This window comes from Parus major, chromosome 5 (assembly GCF_001522545.3).
Source record: "Parus major isolate Abel chromosome 5, Parus_major1.1, whole genome shotgun sequence".
Taxonomy (NCBI): domain Eukaryota; kingdom Metazoa; phylum Chordata; class Aves; order Passeriformes; family Paridae; genus Parus; species Parus major.
The window spans coordinates 35196412-35221843 of NC_031774.1; the positions used below are offsets into that span (position 1 = coordinate 35196412).

The window sequence follows — 25432 nt, forward strand, 5'->3', positions numbered from 1 at the left end:
GAAATCGTTATTTCCGGGAGCGGGGAGATGGGTGATAGCGAGACAAACAAGAAATCTAAGAGACAGCGAAAGTGGGGCAAGTTCCACACAGGCACCTGCTGTTCTCACATCCCAGCCGGGCTGTACGGGAACCACCGTGCAGAACAGGAGCGTGCCGAGCGGCCGGGACCCCCGGGAGAGCCGCCCCGGAGCAGGGGCCAGGCCGCAGCCCAACTCATGCCGCGCCGCCCGGGCCTGCTCGCACACAGCAGGCGGGCCCCGGGCCCGCGCGGCGCTTTGGGCCCCTTCCCCACACGGCGCCGCCCGGGGCAGGGGAGGCACCGCCTCCCCCTCCTCGCCGCCCCCGCACGGGGCACCCGGTGGAGTGAGGGGCTCCCCGGCAGAGCCGCCCCGCTCTGCCCCCGGCCTCTCGCACAGACTTTACGGCACCCGCCGCCTCCCCCCCGCCCGCAGCTTCGGCCCGCTCCGACAGGCCCGGGCAGCGACGCTCGAGTTCCCGGCGAGCCGCAGGCCGCGCAGGGTGACCCGGCCTGGCTGCGAGGGAAAGGCGCCGTCTCCCAGAGCGGGCCGGAGAGGCCCCGCGCCACCCCGGCCGCTCACCTTAGCCTCCCGCAGCCTCCTCGCCGGAGCCGAGCCCTCCTCAGCGCCACGCCGGGACCAGGGCAGCGGCGCGGCGGCGGCAGCCCGAGCCCCGCGGCAGGCGGCGGCCAGCGGCATCCATGGCGCTCCGCCCGGCGCGGGTGGGCGGGCGGGGCAGGAGCCGAGCTCGGGGCGGAGCTGAGGCGGCGGAGCGGCCGCTGGGGGCGCTGCGGGAGCCCCGCGGAGAAGGGGCCGCTCCGCGGGCCCGCTCCGCCCGCGCCGCCGCTGCGGAACCGCGAGCGAGGTCCCGGGGAGCCCCGGCCGCGGCCTGCCCGGCGAAGGGCCTTCCCCGGCTCCGGTGGCCTTTCCCTGGCTACGCGGATTTATTTTTTATGGTTTACAGGTCATCTTATTTCTTGCCATATTCTGATTATTTACTTCAATACAATAGTCTTTTACGGTGAAGCCTATACTTTTCAGGGGTCACTGTTGAAAACGCTTTGATGCCCTCAGCAGCTCCGTTAAAGGGGATCTGGTGAGCGGATTTAAGCGTCGCAGTGCTTGGTCTCACAGAGCCGAGGTTTTAGGTTGCTCTTACCCGTCAGAGAGTTTGAAGTGCTGCAAGTACGCCGTGTAGCTTGAGACACCTTTTGCAGTAGAATGGTCCGCTCCCACACGTGCTGCAAAATGCTGTGCAATTACCTTGCAAATGATTACAAGACAAAGGAAGCAAACTGCTAGAAATTTAAAATTAAGGATTTTGAAAACAATTCTATTCTCTGTAGTATGACATGTTTTGCAAAGGAATTTAAGCCTATTAATATAAGTACAGTAAATAAGATTATTGTACATTTGAATGTCACTCGTACCGACATCATAGACATTTCCTGTAATTAGGAGGCTAAAACTACACACTGAAGAAAAAGGCAATAGCAGTCATGCTTGGTTAAAACTTGCCGAATGCCAACATTTTTGTTGGTTTGTATTGTAATAATACCTCTAGAAAGTGTTATCTTTATTGGTGCAGGTTTTATTCAGAAGGCAAGAACCGGAGTTCTTCTGTCTCTGTTTCTGATTTCTAAGGCAGCTTAGCCTTTCTGCCTTACCACATTACATCTCTCTTAACTGCAATTTGTTCCAGCTGAGCCGAGGTTTACATGTGTATCCTTTGCCTGTGCTTGTCCTTCAGAGGCCAGGAAGACTTCTGATATGCTTCAAGTTAAGGACACAAGGTAGTAGGAGGACTGAGTCTGCAGCCTTTTAATTTAGAAACTTGGTCTTTAAGTTTTCACCAGCTCAGAAGCAGCAGAATTAGGCCATTCTTAAGAGACCTGCATCTACTAAGTGATCCTGTTGCATGATGCTAGAACAGTTGCCTTCACTTTTTTCGTGAAGAAAACTTTCAGATAAAGAAATAATATTTTCTTTTGAAGACCAAAGACTTTGAAATCAAACAAAAATTTCACTCCTTTCACAAAAAATGCAGTTTCTGGTTCAGGTGTCTGGTTATTTGTGGACAATGTGAGTATATAAAAATACAGATTAATTTAGGAACAAATCAAAATTTTAAATATTGTACTTGGAAAGAATGTGAATCATGGATTTAAAGTATTATTAAGCAGGAGTACAAAACTTAAATGCTGGAAATATCTTTCAGTTGCATAGTTATTTCTAAAAGGAGAAACATAAATACTTCAATGTCCTGTTGCATGAATTGCCCAATTTCATATATCCTTTTTTTTTTTTTTTACAAGTACATTGAGTATTACAGCTTCAAGCAGGAATCAGGATCTTTTTTCATTTATACAATATTTAAGAGTGCTAGTGATTTTTGCTCCTCGTTATGTGATTTCTTCTCACCAGAACAAATCTGAAAATAATCTTGACCAGATCATTTCCACTTCATTGATTATATACTTCTTACAATATATGTATGTTCATTGACTGATTAATACTTTTTTCCACTGCCTGTGCTGATGGGCAATCAAATTATTTTCTACTCTCTCTATGTCAAGCAGTACTCCGTTGAAATACAACACAGCAAGTGATGCCCCTGAAGTTACTGTTTCAAACTCCCTCTGCATACAGCACCAGACTAGAACTGCCTCTTCAAAAGTGGCTGCTCTATAATACTTACTAAGAAGGAAATCACTAGCAAGTAAGAATGCAGTCAGCAGATAAGAAAGACATTAGAATCACATTTGCATGGAATTACTCATATTCATTTGAATTTTCACATGAATTAAGGTTTGTTCAGACCCCCAAGTTTCCAGCCCATGACTATTGTTCCATTAGTGCTGGGCCTAAGCCTTCTGAGGAAGAACTTTATGTGGGTTACTGCAGCCAGATGGGGAAGGCAAGTGATGGCATATATTGAAATGACAACTAATGGAGTTTGACAGTCGTAGCTGCTTTGAAGAAAACCACACTGAGCATTGTGTAAAACTTGCAAAAACAACTCCTGTTCCCCGTGCTTGTGCAAGGTACATATTTTTTCATTCAGCTAGAAAATTACTTGAATGCTAGCACTAGCTGGCACGCACTTCATGTATGACCTTGGCCTAATCCCTTAATCACTGTGTGTCTCTGTTTCCTCCTTTACAAAAGAAGATAGTAATGCTGGAGTCAGAAATGTCTTAGCACTTATGGAACTGTGAGTTGCTGAGGCATGTTACTATATTAAGTCTTAAATAATGCCATATATTTATGACTACAGTTGAGCAGACCACACATGTGACTGACAGTGCCTTTGGAAATTAGGCCACATAGGGTCAACACAGATTGATCTTTGTAGAGTGTTATATTGAGCAATTACCATCATTTTTTGCTGAGTATTTACCTGAAAATTAAAACCTGGCTTTAAAAGAGAAAATGTCAGCACAATTACTAGAATAATGTCAGGGACACATGGACAACAGAAAAATGTGCCAAGGGTAGCAAGAATCAGGGATTGGGTTGCAGACACAGAGATTCTGAGATGTGTTGTAAAGGACAAAAAAAGCTGCTTGAGACAGCTTCTCAACAAGACATTGCAGGTGTTCTCAAAAGGGTTTCATTCTCTTGGAAGTCACTTTTAGCTAGGATTCCACAAAATTGTCTCACAATGGGAAAATCCTAAGTGTTTTTTCACTTACAGCTCCAAAAAGAATAACATTTATTACTGCTTTTATATTATATTCAGGCTGGTGTTTTCTATACAGTTTTAGCTGATAGCAGGACAAATGGCATGGGCACTCTTAACAGCACTGTGTGATAGTAAGGATTGAAAGCTTCAGACTGGAATAATTGGACTTTTGTTATAAAAAATACAAACCTGACCAAAACTCAAGCTGAAATACACCTACAATTCAAACAAAACAAGAAGACTCGGATTCCTTCATATTTTTTTAATTGATACAGCAACTAGAAGCCAAGATAACTGATGTTTTTGTTAGCTATCTGCCTACTTCGGTGTACATGCCAAGCTGATGTTCCTAAAAATATCACTCCTCTGTAGTAAATAGATCAGAGTGTGATATAAGCAGGCCCTGAACACCTCCATAAATTTAAGGGAGTAGTTTATGCTGAAGACCAGGGCTGTGCCCAGTGAAATAAAACTGTTAGGTTATTTATGGATTATTTATTTTTTTGCTTTAACACTCTTATCTCTGCCACCCACACAATAACCTAGATGAAAACACTGAAAGTACCGACTCCTCCAAAGCCAAAAGATGAATAATTCCATACATTTCCTTTTTTTGGATTAGTATTATACTTCTAAAAAAAAAGTTACTAAATGTTTGCTACACATTTCAAAGCAATGAGGTAAAATATTACAGAAGCTTTCTTGCTATATCAGGTAAAATTTAGTTTTATAGAATTTAAATATATTGTTAACATTTTCTTACAGAAAAACTTTATTTATTTTTTTTCAGAAATAAAATGCAATCGTGAAAAGCTTTTTGGATTTAAACCCTCCTACATTACCATAGTCTCTTCTTAGGCACTCCACTGTTGCACAAGCCTGGGGAGCACAAACATAGTGTCAGCGTCTTGACTTTCCAAAAGTAGGTGCCAGCCTTTGCAGGCCCGGCAATCAGCAAACATTCCCGTGCTGCTGCACAGCCAGGTGTGTTTACGAGGTGGTTCTGACGCAAGGCTGCAGCAGGAGCTGGGTGAGAGGTTTCCTCTTTGGGAGGCCAGCTCTTGCAATGACGCGTCCGTGTGGTGAGCACACGAGTGACGCGGACGTGATAAAAATGCCAGTGACATGCTGGTGTTTACTGGGAATGGGGCTGAGTCATTGCTCAGCTTGGAGGACTCCTCCTTAGCCGAGCCTCAGCTTCCTGGAAGCTTCTTCCTCAGTCAGCTACCCTCAGAACTGACTACAGAAGAGCATGTTTTTCAGAGATCTGCAAATACTATGAAATTATCTTTTCTTCTTCCTGAAATTATTGCTCAAAATCATATGCATTACAGTGCCTTTTCCTAAGTAAACTCACTTATGTGGGTTGTTTTTTGTTTTTTTTTTTTTGTTTTGGAATGCTTTTTATTTCAAATTTACTTTTTTGATGTTCTAGGCTGAAGAGTGAGAAGTAAGTAAACTTTGTAGCAGTTAACTACTTTCTACTTCTGTTTAGCTTCAGTTATATCACCACTTGGGACAGAAAATAGAAATTAAGCTGCCCTTACTCATGTCCCTTTTACCTCCAACTGCCAAGGGAAGACAGAAGTTAGGCAAGAGTTCGCTATTTCAGGCTGCTAGCTCTACCCTGTCTCCGGGTACCATAGACAACAGCAATAAATCTTGATCCAAGACAAGTGGAAGAAAAGATCAGTGACTCAGATCACAGGACTTCTTGCTGTTTTAATGGCACACACTGTGTTGTGACTTTCTGAATCAGAAGGTTAATTAAGATTTGGTATTTGTTCCTCATAGTTCTACTCAGTTGTTAAAAGAGTAAGACACATGTAGTCCTATCAAGCATTTGATGTGTCTCCCTAAAGTCCAATGAAGAATATTAATTAATTTGAATTATTTTTGTTGATGAGAGGACTTAAAATAAGAAGAAAGTGTATTTATCACAAAATGATTCTTCTGTATTGTGGGATTAAAAAATCCATCTTAAGAGTTTTATTGAAAAGACTGTAAGTTTTACATACTTAAAAGCTTACTAATGCCTTTCACTATTCTTGTAATGAAATTATGCCCTATTCACCACCATTGAATATCATGACACACAAAAAGAAATGGTCTCAAGCTTTTAAAATCTGCATTTCTAGATTAGTTGCTAATTGAAAAGAGCTACGTCATCACACAAACCCGGAAAAATAATCAGAATAGTGTGGTAGAGCATGGCAAAATTCAGTAATAGCATTGTCCTAAGGCACATGAGAAGGGCACAAGAAGAAAGTTTTATCATTTACTACTGTAATGAGGGAAAGTTCCTTGCCCCGATGATGACATTTAGGGAAAATGGGAAAGTGGTGTATTTCACTGATGGTTTGTTTGATCAGAAAGTTAACATTCTGCAATCTCAATTGAGCTTGGACAGTTGGGTTTGTATGAAAGGTGCCATTTAAACAAATTAAATCTATAGTTTGTTTAGAATTGTTCTAGCAATGTGAAACCAGGTTTCTGCAGATCTTCCAGTCTATACTTCTGCAAGGAAAGAATGCACATTCCTTAAGGACTTTATTAGAGGCAATAAACTGTGTACCAAGTTTTCTCTTCATTAATTTTTATTGATAAATGAAGATCACATTGTGAATATATTGGGATTTGCCCTCTGCTGTAATCTTTGAATTTACTACCAGGCTTCAAATTATATTAAATATAACTGGCTGAAAATGGGGTACTGATTCTGCAAACAGGGTTGATTTTCATTCTCTGCCCATTGCTAGTGAATGCAGTAAATGATGCTGTGGGGATTCCTCCTATTTTCTTAGCTTTTATTTTCATTTTGTTGATTTTTTTTTTAAACTTCCTTAACAGAAATATTTTTTTAAAAGACCAGAAATAACCCCTAAAGATCAAAGCCCTAAAATTCATTCTGTTATGTTGAATGTGAGGAAAAGGATGAGAAACTCAACAAAGACATTAAAAACAAATTGACACATTCCTGTTTAGGGAATATCTTAGAAGAAGCAGGTTGTGAAAGAGAAATTCGTGTGTCTCAGATGTCCTTAGAGTAAGCTGTACTGGATTAAACAGCACTTCTAGTGGGAGAAAAGATGTGGATATACAGTTATGAATGTTCCAAACACCATCTTTGCTCACTACATTTCAAACTATGACCCAGGCCAATTAAGGAGACCTTTTTGATCTGATAGTGGATAGCTTTGTGGTAGAGCTGCATTTTTGTAAGAGAATAATAAGTGGCCATGGAAGAAAATTGGTATAATTATCAGATCATTTGCCTAAGAGCTTTCAGTTAACTATCTAACACAAACATAAGGGAAACTACAACTTACTTCTTTTTTAAAGGCATGGCTATTAGCATATTTTTTTAAAGTTTCATCACCTGTGTTTAACTCCTTAGGAGTTCAGAGATCCACCTGATGAGTGAGTAGCACAGGAGAAATTATTCATATCCATTTTTCTTTTTGTACCCAACATTTTACCCATTTTGGACCCATTGACATATGCTGGTAAAATTGAATATCCATGAAGAGGTCACAGATTACTCCCACGAGTGCACAGGATTTGATATTTCAGTTCCTGTGCCCCTGGTACCAATACCTCAAAAAACGGAGTCAGCTGTAAAGTAGTTCCAGTCCAATTCCAGCCCAAGTTGCTGCAGCTAAGCTTTTAATACCAGTGTTCTGATTGACTCTAAGTTATATAAAGTAAGACACTAGCATTATTTTCTTATCCAAGCATATTGCATGTGCTTTTTCTCTCAGTCAGTTTTCTGTGTTACAAGGTTAGATTTTTGTACTGTAAAACATTAGCTCTTTGGGGCTTTTCTGTATGTAAAATTTCTGTGTAAACACTGGTCTCAGTGGACAGAGGTAACTTATTAAAATGATGAAGGATTGTGTGTCAATCTTCATCAAAGCAAGAATGTACTCTACCCATTTTTTCATACAGGGCCAGCCTTTAGATCAGCAGGCCAAATTATCTTTGTAAAGAAATGCCATTCTACAGATGTCAGTAAGGCCTCACCAGTTTAGGCCAGCAGCCAATAGGGCCCTAATACTAGCACTGATTATAGGAGTTTAGCTAAACTGAGTCTACAGAAATTTAAAGTTTTGTACAAGATTCTTAGCTGGCTTGACATTTTAAGGTGAGACCCAGACCCAGATCTAGTGGCAGTTCTGTTCATTTAGAAAGCAGCAAGTTGCAGATCAAAAGAGTGCAAAGACTTGATAGACTTTTTGCTCGTATTTCAGAGAGAAGCACCATTGAGGTTGCCTCTTGCAAGTTAATATAAAGGGAGCATTGGACAGTTATTTTGATAGAGAAATGTTATCTGCTTACAACATGCTCTCAAAGTAAGTGGTGTGCTGCACTGACAACGTCAGCAGTTATTTTAGAGTAGAAACATTTGTCTATGTCATTTTTGCAGTAACATTTCACATACAACAATTAGTCTATGTCCCAGTCCCCACTCTGATGAGAGAAGGAATAGCCTGGGGCTGCTGAATCTTAGGCTAATGATTCCCAATTCCCAACTATTTCACAGCGGAGGACCAGTGTCATTGACAGACATTTTAAATATTGAAAGGCCTCAGTGAAGATTCAGGCCTCACTGTACATATGAGATAGAAGACATCTCCACCTCAGAATTAACAGTAAACAGAAAATTCAGACAAAGGCTACAAAACAGGTCAGAGACTAACACAGCCCATGCTGATAAGATGCTCAGTAGTTCAACTCCAAAGTCTACATATTAGTGGTCTCCCAACTCTATTGCACTAACTCTTTTGGTTGTGCAAAGAAAGCCAAGAGGAAACCCGAAGCTGCTCTGCATTTGCACTTCTATAGGGATCATGGCTGCAAGCCAGCCTGCACTTCCTGGCCATGGGGTGACCCACAGACAAGGAATACGCACCTAGAGGAAAGGATTCTGTCTCAGCACTGGAAAGAAAGGGAGCACAGCTGGAGTGAGGCTGGCCTTCCCAATGTCACACCAAATCAGGGCTTCTTTCCTTATTGGGAAACTTACACACAAATCAAAGCCAGAATCCAGCCCCATCTCAGAGGCAGGCTGGTAAGATTGCCCAACGTTTAGCAGTACTTGTAACTTGATAGGAAAGCAGTAAGCAATGTTTTGAGAAAAACAGTTCATTACTGGCCACAGAAGTTATATGAAAATATACTTGCAAGTTATCTCAAACAGGTAACCTTAGGAAGCAGGCTTAAGACTGACATTTGGAGGTAAATTGTGCCCTCCATAACAGTGTTGTACCCCACCAATGTATGAAATTCAATTAGTGGGTGCTTGTGCATGTAAATGTGGGCAGAAATTAACCCAAAAGGACATTTGAGAGACTTCTTCCTGTGGTGTTAGGCAAGAAAGATGAGATCTTTGTGTTCAGTGTCTGGTGCCTCATGTATACTTTAGCAGAACTCTGCTGTAGCAATAGAATATCCAGTTTTAAATAATAAAGATAATAAATATAATGAAGACTTCAAGAATGTAGCCCTAGTTACTTTTCTTCTGTACTTTGATAAACAGTTGTGGTAGATACTAATACCCTGGTGTCTCCTAAAACAGTTGGAAGATGCAACCATCAAACCATTCTCAACTGTAAAATGATAGTTTTGTGTCTCCTATAAGCTAAATATCTGACTCCTTACTGCCTTCCAGTATTAACCTATACCTAACTGCACCTAAGGTGACTTTGTGCTCTCACACAGCAGATTTAGACACCCCACATGGCTGCTTTAGCTGTGAAGCAGAATTTGAAAGGTAGAGAAAGTTTGTCATTATCAACTGTATTCTGTAAATCATAGTTGACTAGGGACATTAGTAGGGACATTCCAAAATAAGAGGACTTGAAAACACCACCACCATTACCACACATCTGCATTCATTGTTTTTAATGAAAAGGTAGCTCGTTTGAATGGTACCATGCATTCAAATGGTACATGAGGTACATTACATATTTAGCTTAAAACAAGAGAAAATGGCACCCTCAGGAAGTATGTCATTAATATGGTGGTGCTGGCTCTGCACTAACTCCAGGCTTGTTTCCCTACCTCCACTCTGCTTCTGTAGCTAAATTCATCAGCTTTTTTGCACTGGCAGGAGCCAACACAGTGCTGGTGTATGCTGACGCTTCTTGGCTTAGCTCTGTGACGCTTTATGCTGTCAAGAGTAAGCACAAATCACAGATGAGGACTAAAAGCAAGCTTAATAATTAATATTAAAGGGCAGTCCTGCCAGTACAAGTTGTGGTTGATAAAAACATAGAATAGCAGAATACAAAATCGTGCAAAACTAATCTATCTTGTACTACTGACCTGAAATAGGCAGTTGCATCAGAGAAGGAGTCTCTTCTGATTCTCCTTCTGGCCTTAGGTAATTACAAATAAGACTGACAATTTAAATATTAGAATTAATTTTATTAGTATAAATTATGTAGATAGGAATGAAAGTTTCAGTATCACTTCACAGTGATGTTGCTGGCTTTCCTTTCAGGTAGCCCCCATTGGCAGAGCTATCTAGCAAGGTCAATTTAAGGCCAAACCTGGATGATAAAATATTTTGTTCCTCGGGGTCTTTCATGTCAGATGTAGAGAATTTCTGGGACTGTAGAAACCCCTGTCCCAGCATTCCTTTGAAAGAGCTTCCCATTCTCTCTCCCCTTTCTCATACCACTAACACCAACCCTCTGGTGCAGTTGTCACAGAAGGTTAAAGGATTTTCAAGGAAACACTTTCTGGTCTCCAGAGTGCCTTAAAATAATTTCCCAAAATTATAGTTTACATGGAAAAAATGGTTCATTGGCTTTTCTATCTTTCAAACAGGCCTCTCCCACCTCATCCTGCACATGACAGACATATCCTACACATAAAGTTTTTCTATTAAGATCAAGTAGAACAGATAGGAGGGAGCTGGGAGTCCCAGGGTACCCCCTGCACCTTGCAGGCACTCCCAAGTACACTTGTCCTCTGCCACCCAACCCACAAGCTCCTGCTTTCCCCCTGTCCCAGCAGGAACCCCCTGGACCTTCATTCAGGCCTGGTGATGGGGGTAGCAAGGCCAGTGCAAACATTCCTCAAAAACCCTCTAAATCTCAATACCACTGATACAGTATTTCTGAAAAGTGGCCTCCTGCACTATTTTTCTTTCTCCCCAGAAATGATGCCATGTCTAAACCAAATTTGGAGTAAATTCTAAATTTTCCTTGACAGTCTGTCCAATCTTTTTTCATCTCTTCCTCCCATTTTCACTCCAGACTAGGCTTTAGTCAAAAAATTACTTTAAATTCCAGGAAATTCCAGTATTTAAACTCAAGGTTTGGCTATCAAAACATTTGAATTTTATTTAAATTGTGCTTAAGTGTTGCCTTCAGCTTTCAGAACCATGGAATTAGAATGCTCTTTGTAGGATAACCTTAAACTCAGCCTTACATCAAAATTCAGATCACACCAGGAGATGTCTGAGGAAAGCAGTAAATGGTGGATCTACAGGGGAAAAAAATGGTTAACATATCTTTGTATGTTTCAATACGTAAAACTTGCATGTTTGTAAAACTTAAATTTGTAACTTGTACTAACCTACAAACTCCAGCTTGAAAACCAAAAAATTACAGTGACTGATCAGATACCAAAATGAGAAAGATGAAGGTAATCTCATTACCACCCTTTCATGAATGTATCCCATTTGGTTCTGAGTCTAATCTGCTTTGAAGAAACGAAGTAATCTGATTTTAGACCAGAAACAAACCAGGAAAAAAAAGCTTCCCTACACTTATATAAACATTTAACCATGTAGTGATAAATAGTAAATTTTCTCAAGTTTATAAATAACACCAAATTGTTATTAAATTTTTGGAGGTTTTCCCAGGATTCTTTTATTTTCAGGATTCTGTCTTACTTGGTACAATGTTTACCTTGGTACAATGTTAATTACTGAGAATTTATTCATCAATTTTAGTGATCTAGTTAGTAGAACAGGAGCCAACCCTTGTTGCTAAAGGACATGAAATGATTCATATGAACACCTTGCAGCATTAGAACAGGAAAGAACCAACCTTTGTTCTCTGACTCCAGGATTTCTGGATTCTCAGCAAGGACCAGGGATTAGAGAACTAAGTTACCACCTTCCCAATCACACTGGTCATGCAGAACTTCCATCAAAAGATATTTCTTAGAAGGAATGTGATAAACAACTTATGGTTATAGAACTATCATGGGAAAGTAACTAAAACTATGAAAACATTATCAGAAGGCTTTAGTTTTCAGGGTGACAAACAGTGACAGTTCAGCTAAAACACAGGATAATCTTGTATTTCAAAGTCGGAAAAGTTTAAAACCTTGACCACTCCATAGATTTTATTTTGCCATGGAGCAACTCTTTTACCAATGCCAATTCATCAGCCTTGCTGTAGCTGTGAAGAAATTCAGAGGCTCTGGTTTCTAGACAGCATTTGCTACCAGCTACTATTAGGACTTCTTAACCAGATAACCTGTACAGCAAGAACCTTATTTGCATGACAGTGCTCCATGTGGCCTCAGTGCATGTCTGCCAAGGTCGATAAGGCTGGCACTTTGCAAATAACTAGACCCTTTTGTGGGGTTGGGATGGGGAGGCACAAAAAAGGGCACAGCAATATTTACTTTTCACAGAATGTTTTCTCTGGCACCTCCATGATTTGTTTCCAGTGCCTCTGTCCCCCTAAAAGAACAACAAGCACATTTATTTGTGTTCATAGAAACCAGTTCCCATCTCAGGCCTACTTTGTGCAGACTGTGTTATCAGCAGCTTCCATTTCTTCTTAACTGGGGAGTAAGAACAAGCTATAATTAAAGGCTGAAGGTATTTATTCTTTCTTCCCTGCCCTGGAGGGACTGAGCTGTTGCCAGCAATTACAGGCAGCTGGCAGTTCCTTGGGATCACAGTAACCAGGAACCAGTAAGTGCACTCTGTTCCCATCTATCTGCCCTAGAAAAGCTCCTCTCCCACTGAACAGTGCCACTTCCCAACTCTGCCTTTCCTCTGGCCTCTCAACACCCACCAAGGAATGGTCTACATTTCCAAAAGCTACCCACCCGTTTAAGACAAAACCCTGATCTAAGAAGAGTGGTGAAAATTTTGCCATTCAATTCACTCCTTATAAGCAATTTCAAACTTTGTGGAGGTCAACATCCAAAGCGTGTATGCACAGGTGTTGTAACCAGTACTGAAAAGGCAATGGAAACCAGGGCGTGTGGCTGCTCTTGCAGCTGACGAGTTACATCACTGCTAACTTGTCCTCCTACTTTGTATCATATATAAAATTTCCCTTTTGTGTGTGTGTAACAAGTAGTGCTTTCTGATGAAGTTTCCACCATTGCAGGGGCTGTTTTCATGGCTTACTTGGAAGCTGTACAGAATGGGATCCTGTTGTGGCGGCTTTATTTTAGTAACAGGTAGAGACTCCCAGTATTGTCTGCAAGTAACTCTGTTACTTTTTATAGCAATGTTGTTAACTTGTCTCATCCTGTGCTGCTACTACTCAGTGTTTTGCTTTGATTTACATGGGTTGGCAGTCTCTTCCTAAGTAATAGGCAGTACAAAATAGAACAAGAAAACCTCATGTAACAGAAAATTGTGTGAACTTTTCAAATCAGAGCAGTTCAATTTGTAAAATATTTTTTTAGGATTCCAGTCAACCATTAAGTTATGATATTTCACACAAGCTGTTTCAAAGCAATGAATCAACAAGGTGACTGATTTAATTATTATTTTCTCTTCTTTCTTTTACTACCCAGGCGTGTGTCTCTTGTTCTGCTTCCTCATTCCTTCATTTCTGTCCTGTCCTAATCCTTCAGCATTTGTTTGATTTGAAAAATCTGCCTAGAATGTTGTTGCTTCCTCAGCAGCCTTTGTATTTGCTCCTTTCCTGCTGCTTTTTCCTCTGAGCTGCCCCATCCCCACAGCCATCTCTTCTGTTCTCCTGGTTCACTGGAGCACATTGTCCTCCAGTCATGGCTGGGTGTTGGCTACCTGAACATAAGCAATGCAACCAGAAAAGATCTGTAACAGCAAGCTGCACATAGTTCTCATTCTGGGATTTCAGCAAGAGGAACTCGACTTTAGACACTTGCATGTCTGTCTAAGTCTGTCCACTTACTAGAAATACACAGATTAAAAAAAAAAAAAAAAAAAAAAAAAAAAAAAAAAAAAAAAAAAAAAAAAAAAAAAAAAAAAAAAAAAAAAAGTAAAATTAAAAGTAAAAGAAAGATAAAAAGATAAAAAGATTCAGTTGTTTTGGGGGATTCTGTGTAGTCTAGGTACAGCTTCACAAACCTAGAGGGTTGAGAGAGAACTACTGACAGTTAATATATTCATTACCTCCTGAAGGAGAAAATGACAGCATTGAAGGCCATTCCTTTAGGTAAATTCCAGAACAAGCCAGGGAAGAATACAGTTTCAAATCCTGCCCACCAAATGTAAAGTTGATCCGGCCAAGACGTACCACAGCCTGGAACAGTCAGTTTCCCCAAGTTGTAGCTTCTTCTGTAGTCTCTTTGCTCTATAGCCGGTACATTCAACATCCATTTCTCTTCTGTCTTGGCCAGGAAAATCTCCAGAAGTCTTTAGGACTGACTGCTGCTTATCCTAAATCCTTGCAGTTCATGGTGCTGGATGTTGCTGCAAGTGCAGAGAATGAGCAGGACACTGTGTGGATAAATACATGTGCGTTGACAGGCTTCAGCAACTGCTGCTCTCAGGGGTCTCATGGAGAGACATGCTTACATCATGGCCCAGACCAATGTGAAGAGCAGCTCATTTCCACGTATCACTTGATTTTATCCACGAAGTCTGGTAGCACTTGGCTAGCAACAGTCTCAGCACAGATCCAGGCCACTGTCAGTGACTGAGTAACACACACACCCACGCAGCCACACATGCAGCGGTAGCTGCATGGATCAGCAGCATCCCAGAGGAGGTGCCTGAACGAGGAGCAGGTGGCTACAGAAAACCTACTGGAAAGGTAGGAAATTGCCTTCTCAGAAAAAATTAACTCATAGCTTCCCCAGGTGCAGCTGCCCTCACACAGAGAAAACTACTTTGGTGGTTCATACGATGCTCACTGTCTTTCCTCCTTGTACCAGACAGGGACACATCTCCGAAATTATGTGGGAAAGTCAGGATAGAATACTGCAACTATTTAAGCCCCAAGGGTCTGCATGTATCTGCATTTACTGTATGGTTTAGAGGGTGCCTAGAACTATGCTCCAACTGGTTATGGCTCCAGCTCAAGACCACTCGTTCTTGAGACTCTCTCCAACCAGCTTAAACAGCTTCAATCTATGAAAGTAAATTTTATCCAGATTTGTTGGTTTCAGAAGGGAACAGGGTTGAATGGAATAAAAATAAGCTTTTATACCCTCCCACCCTCCCCCTGGCCACATTACTATGTGGCCTGGTAGCTGAATACCAGCTTGCCTTGTGCCTCAAAAAGGAGGGGAAAGTACATTCACTTATATTGCCTCTTCTATTTCCCCTCTTCATCCCAACCTTGATTATTTAATACATGCACTTGAAGAAGTACCTGATTTTTTCTTATGAGCAAGTTTTTTTATTCCCTAACTGAATTTCAGGTTAATTTGGTGGCAGCAGCTTGAACCAGTTATCCTTGTGTTTCCCATAAAACATGCATACATCTGTGACAATTTTTTCTTGGTGTTTGACATGAATTTTACATGAGGGAAGATGAGGTTAGGAGCATTTGCCTTCATAATGATAGGTTGTATTTTCAAATTGCATAATATTTCTATTTTTAGAGATAAATCAAAATTGCTTCCAGAATCCCTGAGGCCTGTACTTCGTACTTCCACAGAAAATATGTCTCATACAAAACCTTTTTTTGTGGAAAAGGACACAGAGAACTGATGCAGTGGGAAGAAAAAAATGCTTACAAAAATACCATAAACAAAATCATCCCCAGAGAAGGTTATAATAAGAAAAAATTCCCACTAGTAGCAACAGGGATTCTCAATAATTCTGTATTGGCAGTGAGATAGTTCACATAAATTTTAATACATTAATAATAACATTAGTTTAAAAAATGCATTTTTTTTGCCTACACAATTGCAAACAATAAGGGTGTAGCTTAGAATGGAACTTTAGCAATCTGCATCATTCCTAAGTTTAGCTCCTTATCAGCAACTTTTAAAAACAGGTTTTCTTCACCTGCAAACCTCTTTATCTATATAAGTTTTTCTGTGCAATAAGTAGGCAAACTGGCAGAGGCACTAATATGCACACAGACAGCAGGCTCTGGAATGCAAGCACAGAGGAGGGGGATTTGATGCCACATTCTTCCTTTTAGAATCAGACTTTGCACTTGAGATAAACAGGAGTATGGAAGTGACATAGGACCATGGACCAAAACAGATATCTGGCTGCAGAGTGAGTGAATTTGGGTTAATGTACCACAGGTTCCTGCAGGAGGTTTTAAAGGCCTTCTTTTGCACTGACCTGTTTCTCAGACAATATCTTCAGCCCTACTTTTGCTATATTTAGATGTAACTTCCCTTTTCATTGTTATATGGAATAAACCACTTGTTCCCCAGAGAATCCAGAGAATATTTTAGGGGGGGAAAAAAAAAAAAGGTTCAAAAATCCACAACTGTACATCAAAATCAAAGTGAAAACCACACATTTTGGATAAGTTGATGCCATAGCACTGACATCTTTAGGGTTTCCTTGTGCAGGTAACATCATTTATCAAATGCAGTTGCCTTATTTCATTTTGCCTGATCAACTTTCAGTATTCATTACTTTAAGTATGTTAGAAGCAGGTAGAGCATGTCATGTGTGGCCAAATATGCTTTTTAATTTTTTATGTATTTGAATCTATAGCCACTGTCATTAAACAGCTTGAACTGCTTGCCACATACTTCAGCTAATTGGATGGGAGCCCTCTGTGAAATGTCATCTACAGCAACAGCTCCAGGGTTGCTCCCGCTCAAGTGCTGCGGACAAATCTGAGCACTTCTTTTAACACTTGGCCACAGGAAAGTCAGTTTATCAGCCAGTTTTTAGGATTAGAGGTTCTGCCACAAGCAGTGTCTAGGAACACCCACAGGATCAGGGCTGGCCAAGCAATTTTACTTTCAAGACAGAGAGCAGTGACTCTTCCAGTGGTTTTTGACACTGCAGAGCAGAGAAGTAGACAAGTAATTCACCCTGCTGTATGTTCTTCCTAAAGAAAGTGTTAATTGTCTAAGGTTTTTCCCCCTTGCCTTCTTGCCTAGTTTGAAGTCATTGGCTAGGTTTTTCACTGTCAGGAAGCACAGTGGTTTATTAGTAGACCAATACTGGTCAAAGAAACATCATGCTTTTCTTGGAAACTGCTTCTGACTGACTGTCTAGTGATAAGAGAGTTATATTTCAGGAACCTGAAAACAGAACGTGTATACATACCTAGTGTTGAGATTAGGAATGAAGCTTTAGAGGACACTGTCACCGTGACCCCTCATATTGTTGTCACAGACACATCCAACTTTATTCAAATTAAAGCTATACTGAAACGCTGCTGAATTTTCCACCTGATTCCCTATTAAGTAGTATTACTGTTACTTCTGATAAACCAGCAAATGATCCTAGATCTCTCCACCACTCCTGCAATTGCAACAACTCACTTTGATACTGCTTTGGCAGTCTTGAGGGAAAAAACTCTGGAAATTCCAATTAGTAACTGACATTCATTAATAGAAAAATCTGCTATGCTTCCTATGCATTTGATAATCCTATTTTATGGTGATATGTGCATCACTGGACTAACACCTCTGTCAGCCTGAAGGTGACTGCTGCACTTTGGAACATACCGGGTCAGTCTCAGACTCATTCTAGTCTTAGCAACACTAACAGAAAAGCTGCTATTTCAGCTGCAGTGCTACAGACTTGTATCCAGTTAGAACCCACCACATCCCAGCTGTGTGATGCTTTTGCACAGTTTCGACCAATTCTGGTTTACTGCAGTCAACAGAAAGCTGTCTGCAAATAATTTCTGCATAGCACTTGAACAGTACATTCCATGATCCTACGTGTATCTATGCACTTGAGGTTAGACACAGGATCTTTTGTCACACAAACCCATTCAACTTCTTGTATAAACAGTGGAAACATACAAAGTAAACATGCATGCAGGCCACATACTTCATTGCAAAGACAATTTACTGGAAAAAATGTATTGGTACTTGTAGAGAAATGGGACAAAAAACAATCAGAAAGGAGGCAAGGGACACAGGAAGCAGGAGTGCCAGAAGTGGGGCTCTGGTTTATGGCTAAACATATGTTTGGCTCTTTTTCCTTGGCTAAACATGAGAGCTTGCATGTCAAGCAATGCTTAAAAAGGATGAGGGGAATTAAAACCAAAACTGCTCTGTGGTCTTCCTTATTTCATCAGGAAAAAAGAGACTTATGCAAGTTTCTGTAAGACTGCATCAAAGACACCTGGTACTAAAGGCCAAAATATTTTTATAACTGAAACAAGATAATATGTGTAAGATTCTTTTATAAAATTTTAAATTAGTAGTATCATTCATATGATCCAACTCAATGTTTTATGTGTATGTAAGAAAGTAGAACTCAGGGCACAGGTACTTTTACTATGTGAATAAATTAATTATCTGGATAAACAAAGCTCACACATTAGTCCTAATTTACAACTGACATTAAGAAATAGCAGCAGTTCTCTTTACTGGAATCATTTTTGCTCCTGCAATACAAAGATATGTTGAAAACTGTACTTTTCCACATGTGGCCACAAGACTTGATCAAGAAATGTCAAATCATATAATCACGACATTTCTCAATGGCTCAGTTGTGAGCTACTGCAACAAAACATTCTAAGAAATCTAGGACTAACCTGCACTAAACTTTAATTTTTGGCTTTTAGCAGCTTTCCTTGGTGCTCTTGCAATTTGAATATGCTTCTTACAAGGTTTTGAGTGAAGTAGGTTTTCAATAGATTGTCTCATCAACATTAAAAAAAATGTTGGTACATTGCTATGCAAACAAAAAGTAGCCACAAATATCTTTTGTACAATTAACTTCCTCAGCAATATACTTGGCCATTTTGATAGCAAGCATGATTTGAATTTAATTTAAAAGTTTTAATTTACATAAGAATCTATGATTTTCCAGAAGCAGCCTTGGGAAACAAAATAAAAAACCCCACCAGTAAACTTGGAAGAGTAAAGCAACATGATAAAAAAATACTACAGAGATGAAGATGAGTAACTGCCAAAGCTAATATAAGTCCCTTTTAACACAGCCAGCAACCACAGATTTAACTTCAATGAAGAGGTGGAACACAGGACTTTGGTTCTCCAGGGAAAGATGGAAGGCATCTCAACCACCTTCCCACAGTTCACACATTTCAGCACTTGGCACAAAAGAGGGATTTACACATGAAAAATCTCCCTGGTCCTACTTACTTACTCACTGTGCTACTCACAAAAGAGGAAGACCTGCAATGTTCAGTCACAGACCTTGATGCACACAATCCAAACATTTATTATTAGTTGCCTTGAGGCAGCATATGATTTCTTTCTAATACACAAGTCCTTAGAGCTCCTCTGCTATTGGATAAAAGAACGAAGACAAATACTAAATGAAGAAAATTAGCTTTATTTATGTGAATTAAAAAAAAGAATTGTTGGAACTTTGGTCAAATTGTTAATTCTGTACAATTTACAATTACATTTATATACAAAACTTCTAATAAAATACAGTACATCACACTCTTCCTGAGTCACAGTGTGTTTCTCAGTTCTGTAAATATTTTTTTCTTCTTCCTTTTAAAGCAATTAGATTAAAGAAGGAAATAGTATCCTCAGGTTGACAGTGTTTGGTTTAGGTAATACTGGTATTAAGAAAGAAGTCAATACATTGTACTTAAAAAATATTTCACAGCCATTGCAGTTTTGATAGTTATTTTTCTATATTAAAATAGGTTCCTTGCTAAAAATGTTAATTACATACTTCTTATTATGAGTTTGTTGCACTCTATTTATAGACACAAGACAAGGTGACTTCAAATACTTCCATCTCTCACTGCAGAGACACAGAAATTAAGTTAAATGTATATATCAGTGATCATTCAAAGATCAGGGATCATCCATCCAGATAGAGCAGAGGTCTGAATTGAGGCACAGTACGTTAAAATTGCTGTCCAGTCCCGGACAGGATATGTAAGCTATTGCCTGGCTCCCCTACCACAAACTTATCAAAGTACACATCCTGAAAAGTGAGACTGTGTCAAGCAGCAAGGCACTGAGCCTGTCAATCCTCACATATGCATGACAGTCCCACTCTGGAAAGAACCACAGTCCCCAGAGAGGCATTGGAGAGCTGTATTTCACAGCATTTGTTACACCCTGGCCAGCTCAAGATGTCATTAGGATTAAAGCTATCCATATTACCTTTATTGAGTTGAATTTTCTGAGATCAACAATAAACTATTGTAAGGCTTACAAGGATATTTAATCTGTTTAATGAATGATGCAGTCTGTTAAATTAGTAATTAGCATAGATTACAATTTGTAAGTAAATATATGTCCCTGTTAAATCCAAAAACCAAGTACATTAACTAATTTTTGACAAATACTGATTTTTTAAAAAAATTAACTTTGCTTAATGGCTACATGTGGGATGTTCCTAAATATATCTATGGTAAAGTTCACTTTTTTTTTTAAATATAGGCATGTGCATTTCTGATATTTTAGTCCAAAATAATAATAATAAAAAAAGATCTGATGACCTCTGATTTACTCATAGTTCTTAGGGATATTTAAGAAGTCTCACACTAAGAGAAAGTTATCTAGAGACTTGCTTTCTCTTAAAAACTTTCTGTAATACTTCAGCACAAACTGAAATACACGAGATCAACTCATGACAATCATTTGTGATTAGAAATTTAAAGGGACTTTTTGCTGTTGATATCAAAGTGCATAAAATGACAATATGGGGCTTTAAAGAAAATTGGTCTTTAGCTGAATGCTTGAACTTTTCCCAGGATTTTTTGCATGTTTAGTAGTCTTCACTTTGATGCTTTCTTGATTGCCTTTAACAGCTGACTCAAGCCTGGCTTTCATAGTTGGAGAGGAGGCCATTATTTTTTTAAAAACTGATGAGTACTGTGGACCAATCTGCATCAGAGTTTGCAAAGCAATCTCATGGAGATTTTTTGCCGAGATTGTAGCAGAAACCAGCGCATTTTCATCCAAAAGAAAGGAAATGAGGATGGGAAGAAAGCAGGCCACCAAGTGAGCACCTATAGACATTGAAAAGAGAATTTCAATAAACAATTTTTAAAAATAGTGTCAAATTCTAACTGGAAGTATTTATCTAAATTAATATTTAATCCAAACTGTAAAGCTGCAAATGTTAGCTGAACTGTAGGGTAAAAACCCCAACATTCCTGTGAGCAATTTTGTTGGCAATTAGTGTTCAGGACTGAATTCCTGGTGGTCATTTTGGTTTTAGTTTGTTATTTATGGCAACTCTGAGCATCTTAAATGCTTTGGGTACAAGAAATGGAAGTAACTTACGGTGCTGTTCCTCAGCAGCAGCTGTCAGAGCTGTAACCACCTTTATTCCCTCCTGAACGACTTGAAGTTCAGCAGCATTTTCAGGTTTTGCTCTTTCTGTTTCCTGCAGTTTCCCCACAATGGATGGTGCTAAAGAATGGATATAAGGGTATGATACAGTTTTGTTTGGATGCTGAAAGATGGAGTGCAGCAGCTGGTAGCATTTACACTGTACCTAAAGGGAAAACAAAATTTGCAGTTACAAAGTGTTACAGTTCAAAAATTCATCTCTGGGTGTTCCAAATCTAACAGCTTGTAAAAAAAAAAATTTTGGGAGGGGGGAAAAATGTGCCTCTCAACTTGAAAACTCATCAGTTTGTAGGCTGCTCATGTATAATACTTTATAGGAGCTCTGTAACTTGGAATCAATTATTAATAGAAATCAGATCACACATTATGTTTCTTTCCATCAAGTCTTATATCTTCCAATATTTTTGAGTTAAGGAAAAATACTATTTTTGTTTGAAGATTGGTATTATTTTGAATATACTCTCTTAGAAAAATGCAGTAATACTGAAGAAGCAGTGCTTAAAATATAAGCAATATCCCTGTCAAACTGTAGGCACAATTTTAAAATGCCTTAAATGGTGCAGTAGCTTGCATCTCTTTAGAAGTCAATATGGCTGAAACTGCCAAGTTCCTACATAATTTCTGAACAGCTCTGATGCCTAAATACTTGGATGAAATTTGCAGATGCATGCTAATATTTCCTTGTGGTCATATTTTGCATTTTCAGTTCCTAACAGTGAAAAACAAAGTTTACAATATTAGGAATGTACTGATACATAAAAAAGTATTATCTTACACTTATTTCTCAAGTAAATGAAACTTTGTTTAATTTTTTTATTACTACGCAAATACACAAATATAGAGGAGATGCAAGAAAAACAGCTTACAGTGAATTCTAAAAAATATGAAATCTAATGCCTGTTATTTTCAGGGCTGACCTTTGAAAGTGAGGTAGTTCCAACCCCTAAAAAAGTCTTTTGTATAAATGCCTTTTTTTCCCTGATACATTATATTTTTTAGGTGAAGGACAGTAATATATGAACTGTGACACTACAATCTAATGCCACTACATGAAAATATTTATGTTAGGTCAGAACAAAGCATTAATCTAGTTCAGTAAGCTGCATCCAGCAGTGGCCAGGAGCTGATGCTTATGAGACAGTAATGGTTTTGTAGTGGTACTTGCTCTAGCTCCCGAAGACTCACAGCTGAGGGATTTCCTGTGCAAAAGACACTGTCTGTGTGTTGAAGATAAAATGAATAAATAAAATTTGACAGGTGCCTGAAACACTACACAACTGTATTGTGTAATTATCAATGTACAAAGCTCTGAGTCTTACACAGTAAAAAAAAATTAGGAGTACAGAACTGCATACAGAACAATGATGAAATGCCCTGCTGGACATGTTTTTGCTGACTTATTCAAACTGTATTTTAAAATACGACAGATACAGTCAGGAGAGAATTAGTTTCCATCAACACACAGGACTAGCAAAACAACTAAGATATGCTAATATTCATTCAGTATGGTAGTGACATTCTAATAACTTCACCAGTACTTACAAGAGGATCTTTTGAGTCAAGTGCTGTTTTAAACTTCTCAATACAGCGCTTCTGAAGGCACTCTACAGTAGTAACTTCTGGGCTGGTAGACATAACAAATACTGTAATAGCAGTGAGAAGGCTGACTTCATCGAGTTCTTGGAGAAGGCAATCTACTATCAACAAAGTAATAAAATTTTTAGATTTGCATTAAAAAAGCTGTAAGTTTAAGTGGTACAAAGAGGTGGAATAGAAATATCAATGTCTACATTTCTTTAGGAATCTCTGTTTCCAAACACATGACATCCTCTGATACAGTGAGATGAACTTTTACTGCAATAAAAGCCAAGACCAAAATGGGAATTCAGGGGTGATCATATGCATATTTGGAAATTATAGCATACTCCTATTCCATTCTTTCTTTGTATAAAGTACAATAAATATCTCTGAAGAGCTGGTATGACAGAGCACAATCTATTAGAGAAAATTATAGAATTTATATTTAGAATATATATTCTTTTCCTAAAAGCTTTACACAACATTGTAAAGAAATGTTCCAACAACAAATTACAACGTAAGAGATTAAACGTAAGGAACAATGAAAATACTACAAACTCAGGAAGCTGAAGCAGCAGCACACAGCAAAGTGATTCAAGACAAAAAATTATTTCCTTGCACTACTGTTTTAATGCCTCTTGCTTCACTAGAGACACACTAACTCTTAGTGGAGAACCTATCTTTTATGCTGAGCTGTACACTGAAGCCATAGCTCCTGTTTAAGTCTTCATACCATGGAACTACACCGTGGCACTACACAGCACAAGAGTAAGCCTGCAAACCCACCGTCCTGGTTTCAGTTGGGGTACAGCTAATTTCTTCTCAGTAGCTGTTCAGTGCTGTTTTGGATTCAGAATGAGAATGGTGCTGATAACACACTGATGTTTTGGATTTTGCTAAATTGTGTTTATCCTAAGTCAAGGGCTTTTCCCCTAAGTCTCATGCTGTGCCAGTAAGAAGATAAGAAAATGAAACTGGGAGGGAGCATGGCTGGGAAGGGTGACCTGAAGTGACCAAAGGGATATTCCACACATCATGCCCAGTAACTGGGGGGAGTTACTTGGAAAGGCAGATGATCTGGGTTCAGGAAGGGGGGGTCTAGCATTGGTCAGAGGGTGGTAAGCAACTGTACAGTGCATCACTCGTTTTTCTCTTTTTATTATCATTATTACTATAATTTACCATTATTACTTTATTTTACTTTAGTTTCAATTACTGAACTATTCTTATCTCAACATACAAGTTTTACTTTTGATTCTTCTCCCCACTCCAGTAGGGTGGGGGAAAGAGGGAGTGGGGGATGATCAAGTGGTTGTGTGGCACTTAATTTCCAGCTGAGCTTAAATCATGACATCCACACTTCTACTTTTACAGAAGATAGACTTTTCCTATGGACTGTAGGGACAAGACTGCACTATAGTTTCAACAGTACTTGGTAACCAGATAATTACTCTTGTAACTAAGAGAGAAGTCTTTTTTTAGATGTGCATGAATTCAATCTACATAAAACAATGTTTCACACAAACATTTCTCAGTTTTTAACCACAAACCCACTATTTGTGCCTACCTTGATCCCAACAATCAAGCACTGTGAACAAAGCACTACGCAGAAGATCAGTCCAAGCATTCTGACTTTTCTCTGCTCGAGCCATTGGAGAAGACAAGAGTCCTTTCAGAGCTTGTAGAGATGCTGCAACTGTCAGAGGTAACTGGCCATCTTGTAATTTCACAGCTGTTTCTTTAAGTACGCCGACAATTAGGTACAAAATAGTAGGAAGAACCGAAACACTTCCTGTAAAACAATACAAATTAATTTCACAGAAATTTAAAAAAATGCAGGTACCTTTTACATTAAAAAAAAAGAGGCAGTTTTCATGGATTCTCTTTTTTTATTTATAATTTATCATTTTTAAGCATATCTATGAATAGAGGCACTGGTAATTTGAAGAAAAGATCTGAAATGTCATGTCACCTGCTATAGCAAACAGGGAGTTGGACTGCTTAAATGAAATTAAACCTCTTCCCCTTTAAAATAAGTATTGTATATCTTTTCCTTGATGGTTTTACTACATTAAGTGTGGAATTATGCCCTATTCAGAGAAAAGTAAGAAAAATTAGTGCCATTGTGGAGGTGGTTTTCATGGAAGAGAAGCCATGGAAGTGTACACATTAGCAAATACAGTATACTTGCATATATACTGGTACATAGTATGTTCTTTGTATATACTACTAAATGGAAAGAAGAGTAGAAAGCAAAGTATAAGCATCTAAGTATATGTTGCACACTAAGACAATCCAGTGGAGCAAATTAACAGGGCAATTTCAAAACTGGCAAGAGGAAATACTACCATATAATGTGCGGTTAGCTAAGGATGCCATTGCTCCAGGAAATCACTGAAGTCAAGATTTTAGTAAGAGTAATAAGAATCAGAAAAAATAAATGTAGAAAAAGCCCTAGAATTTAAATAGAAGCCTCTAAAACTATCTTTGAAAACAGAAGAC

The 25432-nt window shown here is 39.2% G+C and overlaps 2 protein-coding genes and 1 long non-coding RNA gene across 21 annotated transcripts in view; 1 reads left to right on the forward strand and 2 right to left on the reverse strand.

The window, feature by feature from the left end:
- The window catches only part of HECTD1 (HECT domain E3 ubiquitin protein ligase 1), a 65436-nt gene extending 60670 nt beyond the window's left edge, over nucleotides 1-4766 (reverse strand). For 8 of the 13 annotated variants that reach the window (XM_019006873.2, XM_033515198.1, XM_033515197.1 and 5 more), the window contains exons 1-2: nucleotides 4546-4754; nucleotides 1178-1281 (exon numbers count right to left, since the gene is read on the reverse strand). The gene's annotated coding sequence lies outside the window, so the exon portion shown is untranslated. Of the gene's footprint in view, nucleotides 1-600; nucleotides 723-1177; nucleotides 1282-4545 lie in introns of those variants that run through there. The other 5 variants (XM_033515195.1, XM_015629802.3, XM_033515202.1 and 2 more) reach the window with 5 other exon arrangements.
- A 138-nt stretch (nucleotides 4767-4904) lies between these two features.
- Nucleotides 4905-19477, forward strand: LOC109022682. Its single transcript, XR_002001824.2, has 3 exons — nucleotides 4905-5153; nucleotides 13072-14712; nucleotides 18876-19477. It is a non-coding gene; the product is annotated as an uncharacterized LOC109022682 (long non-coding RNA).
- The window catches only part of HEATR5A (HEAT repeat containing 5A), a 65138-nt gene continuing 59047 nt past the window's right edge, over nucleotides 19342-25432 (reverse strand). For 5 of the 7 annotated variants that reach the window (XM_015629814.3, XM_015629818.2, XM_015629817.2 and 2 more), the window contains 4 exons: nucleotides 24498-24722; nucleotides 22895-23049; nucleotides 21284-21497; nucleotides 19342-21006 (listed from right to left, as the gene is read on the reverse strand). In XM_015629814.3, the coding sequence (XP_015485300.1) occupies nucleotides 20705-21006; nucleotides 21284-21497; nucleotides 22895-23049; nucleotides 24498-24722 (896 nt within the window). In that variant the 3' untranslated portion in view covers nucleotides 19342-20704. The remainder of the gene's footprint in view (nucleotides 21007-21283; nucleotides 21498-22894; nucleotides 23050-24497; nucleotides 24723-25432) is intronic. The other 2 variants (XM_015629820.2, XM_015629816.2) reach the window with 1 other exon arrangement.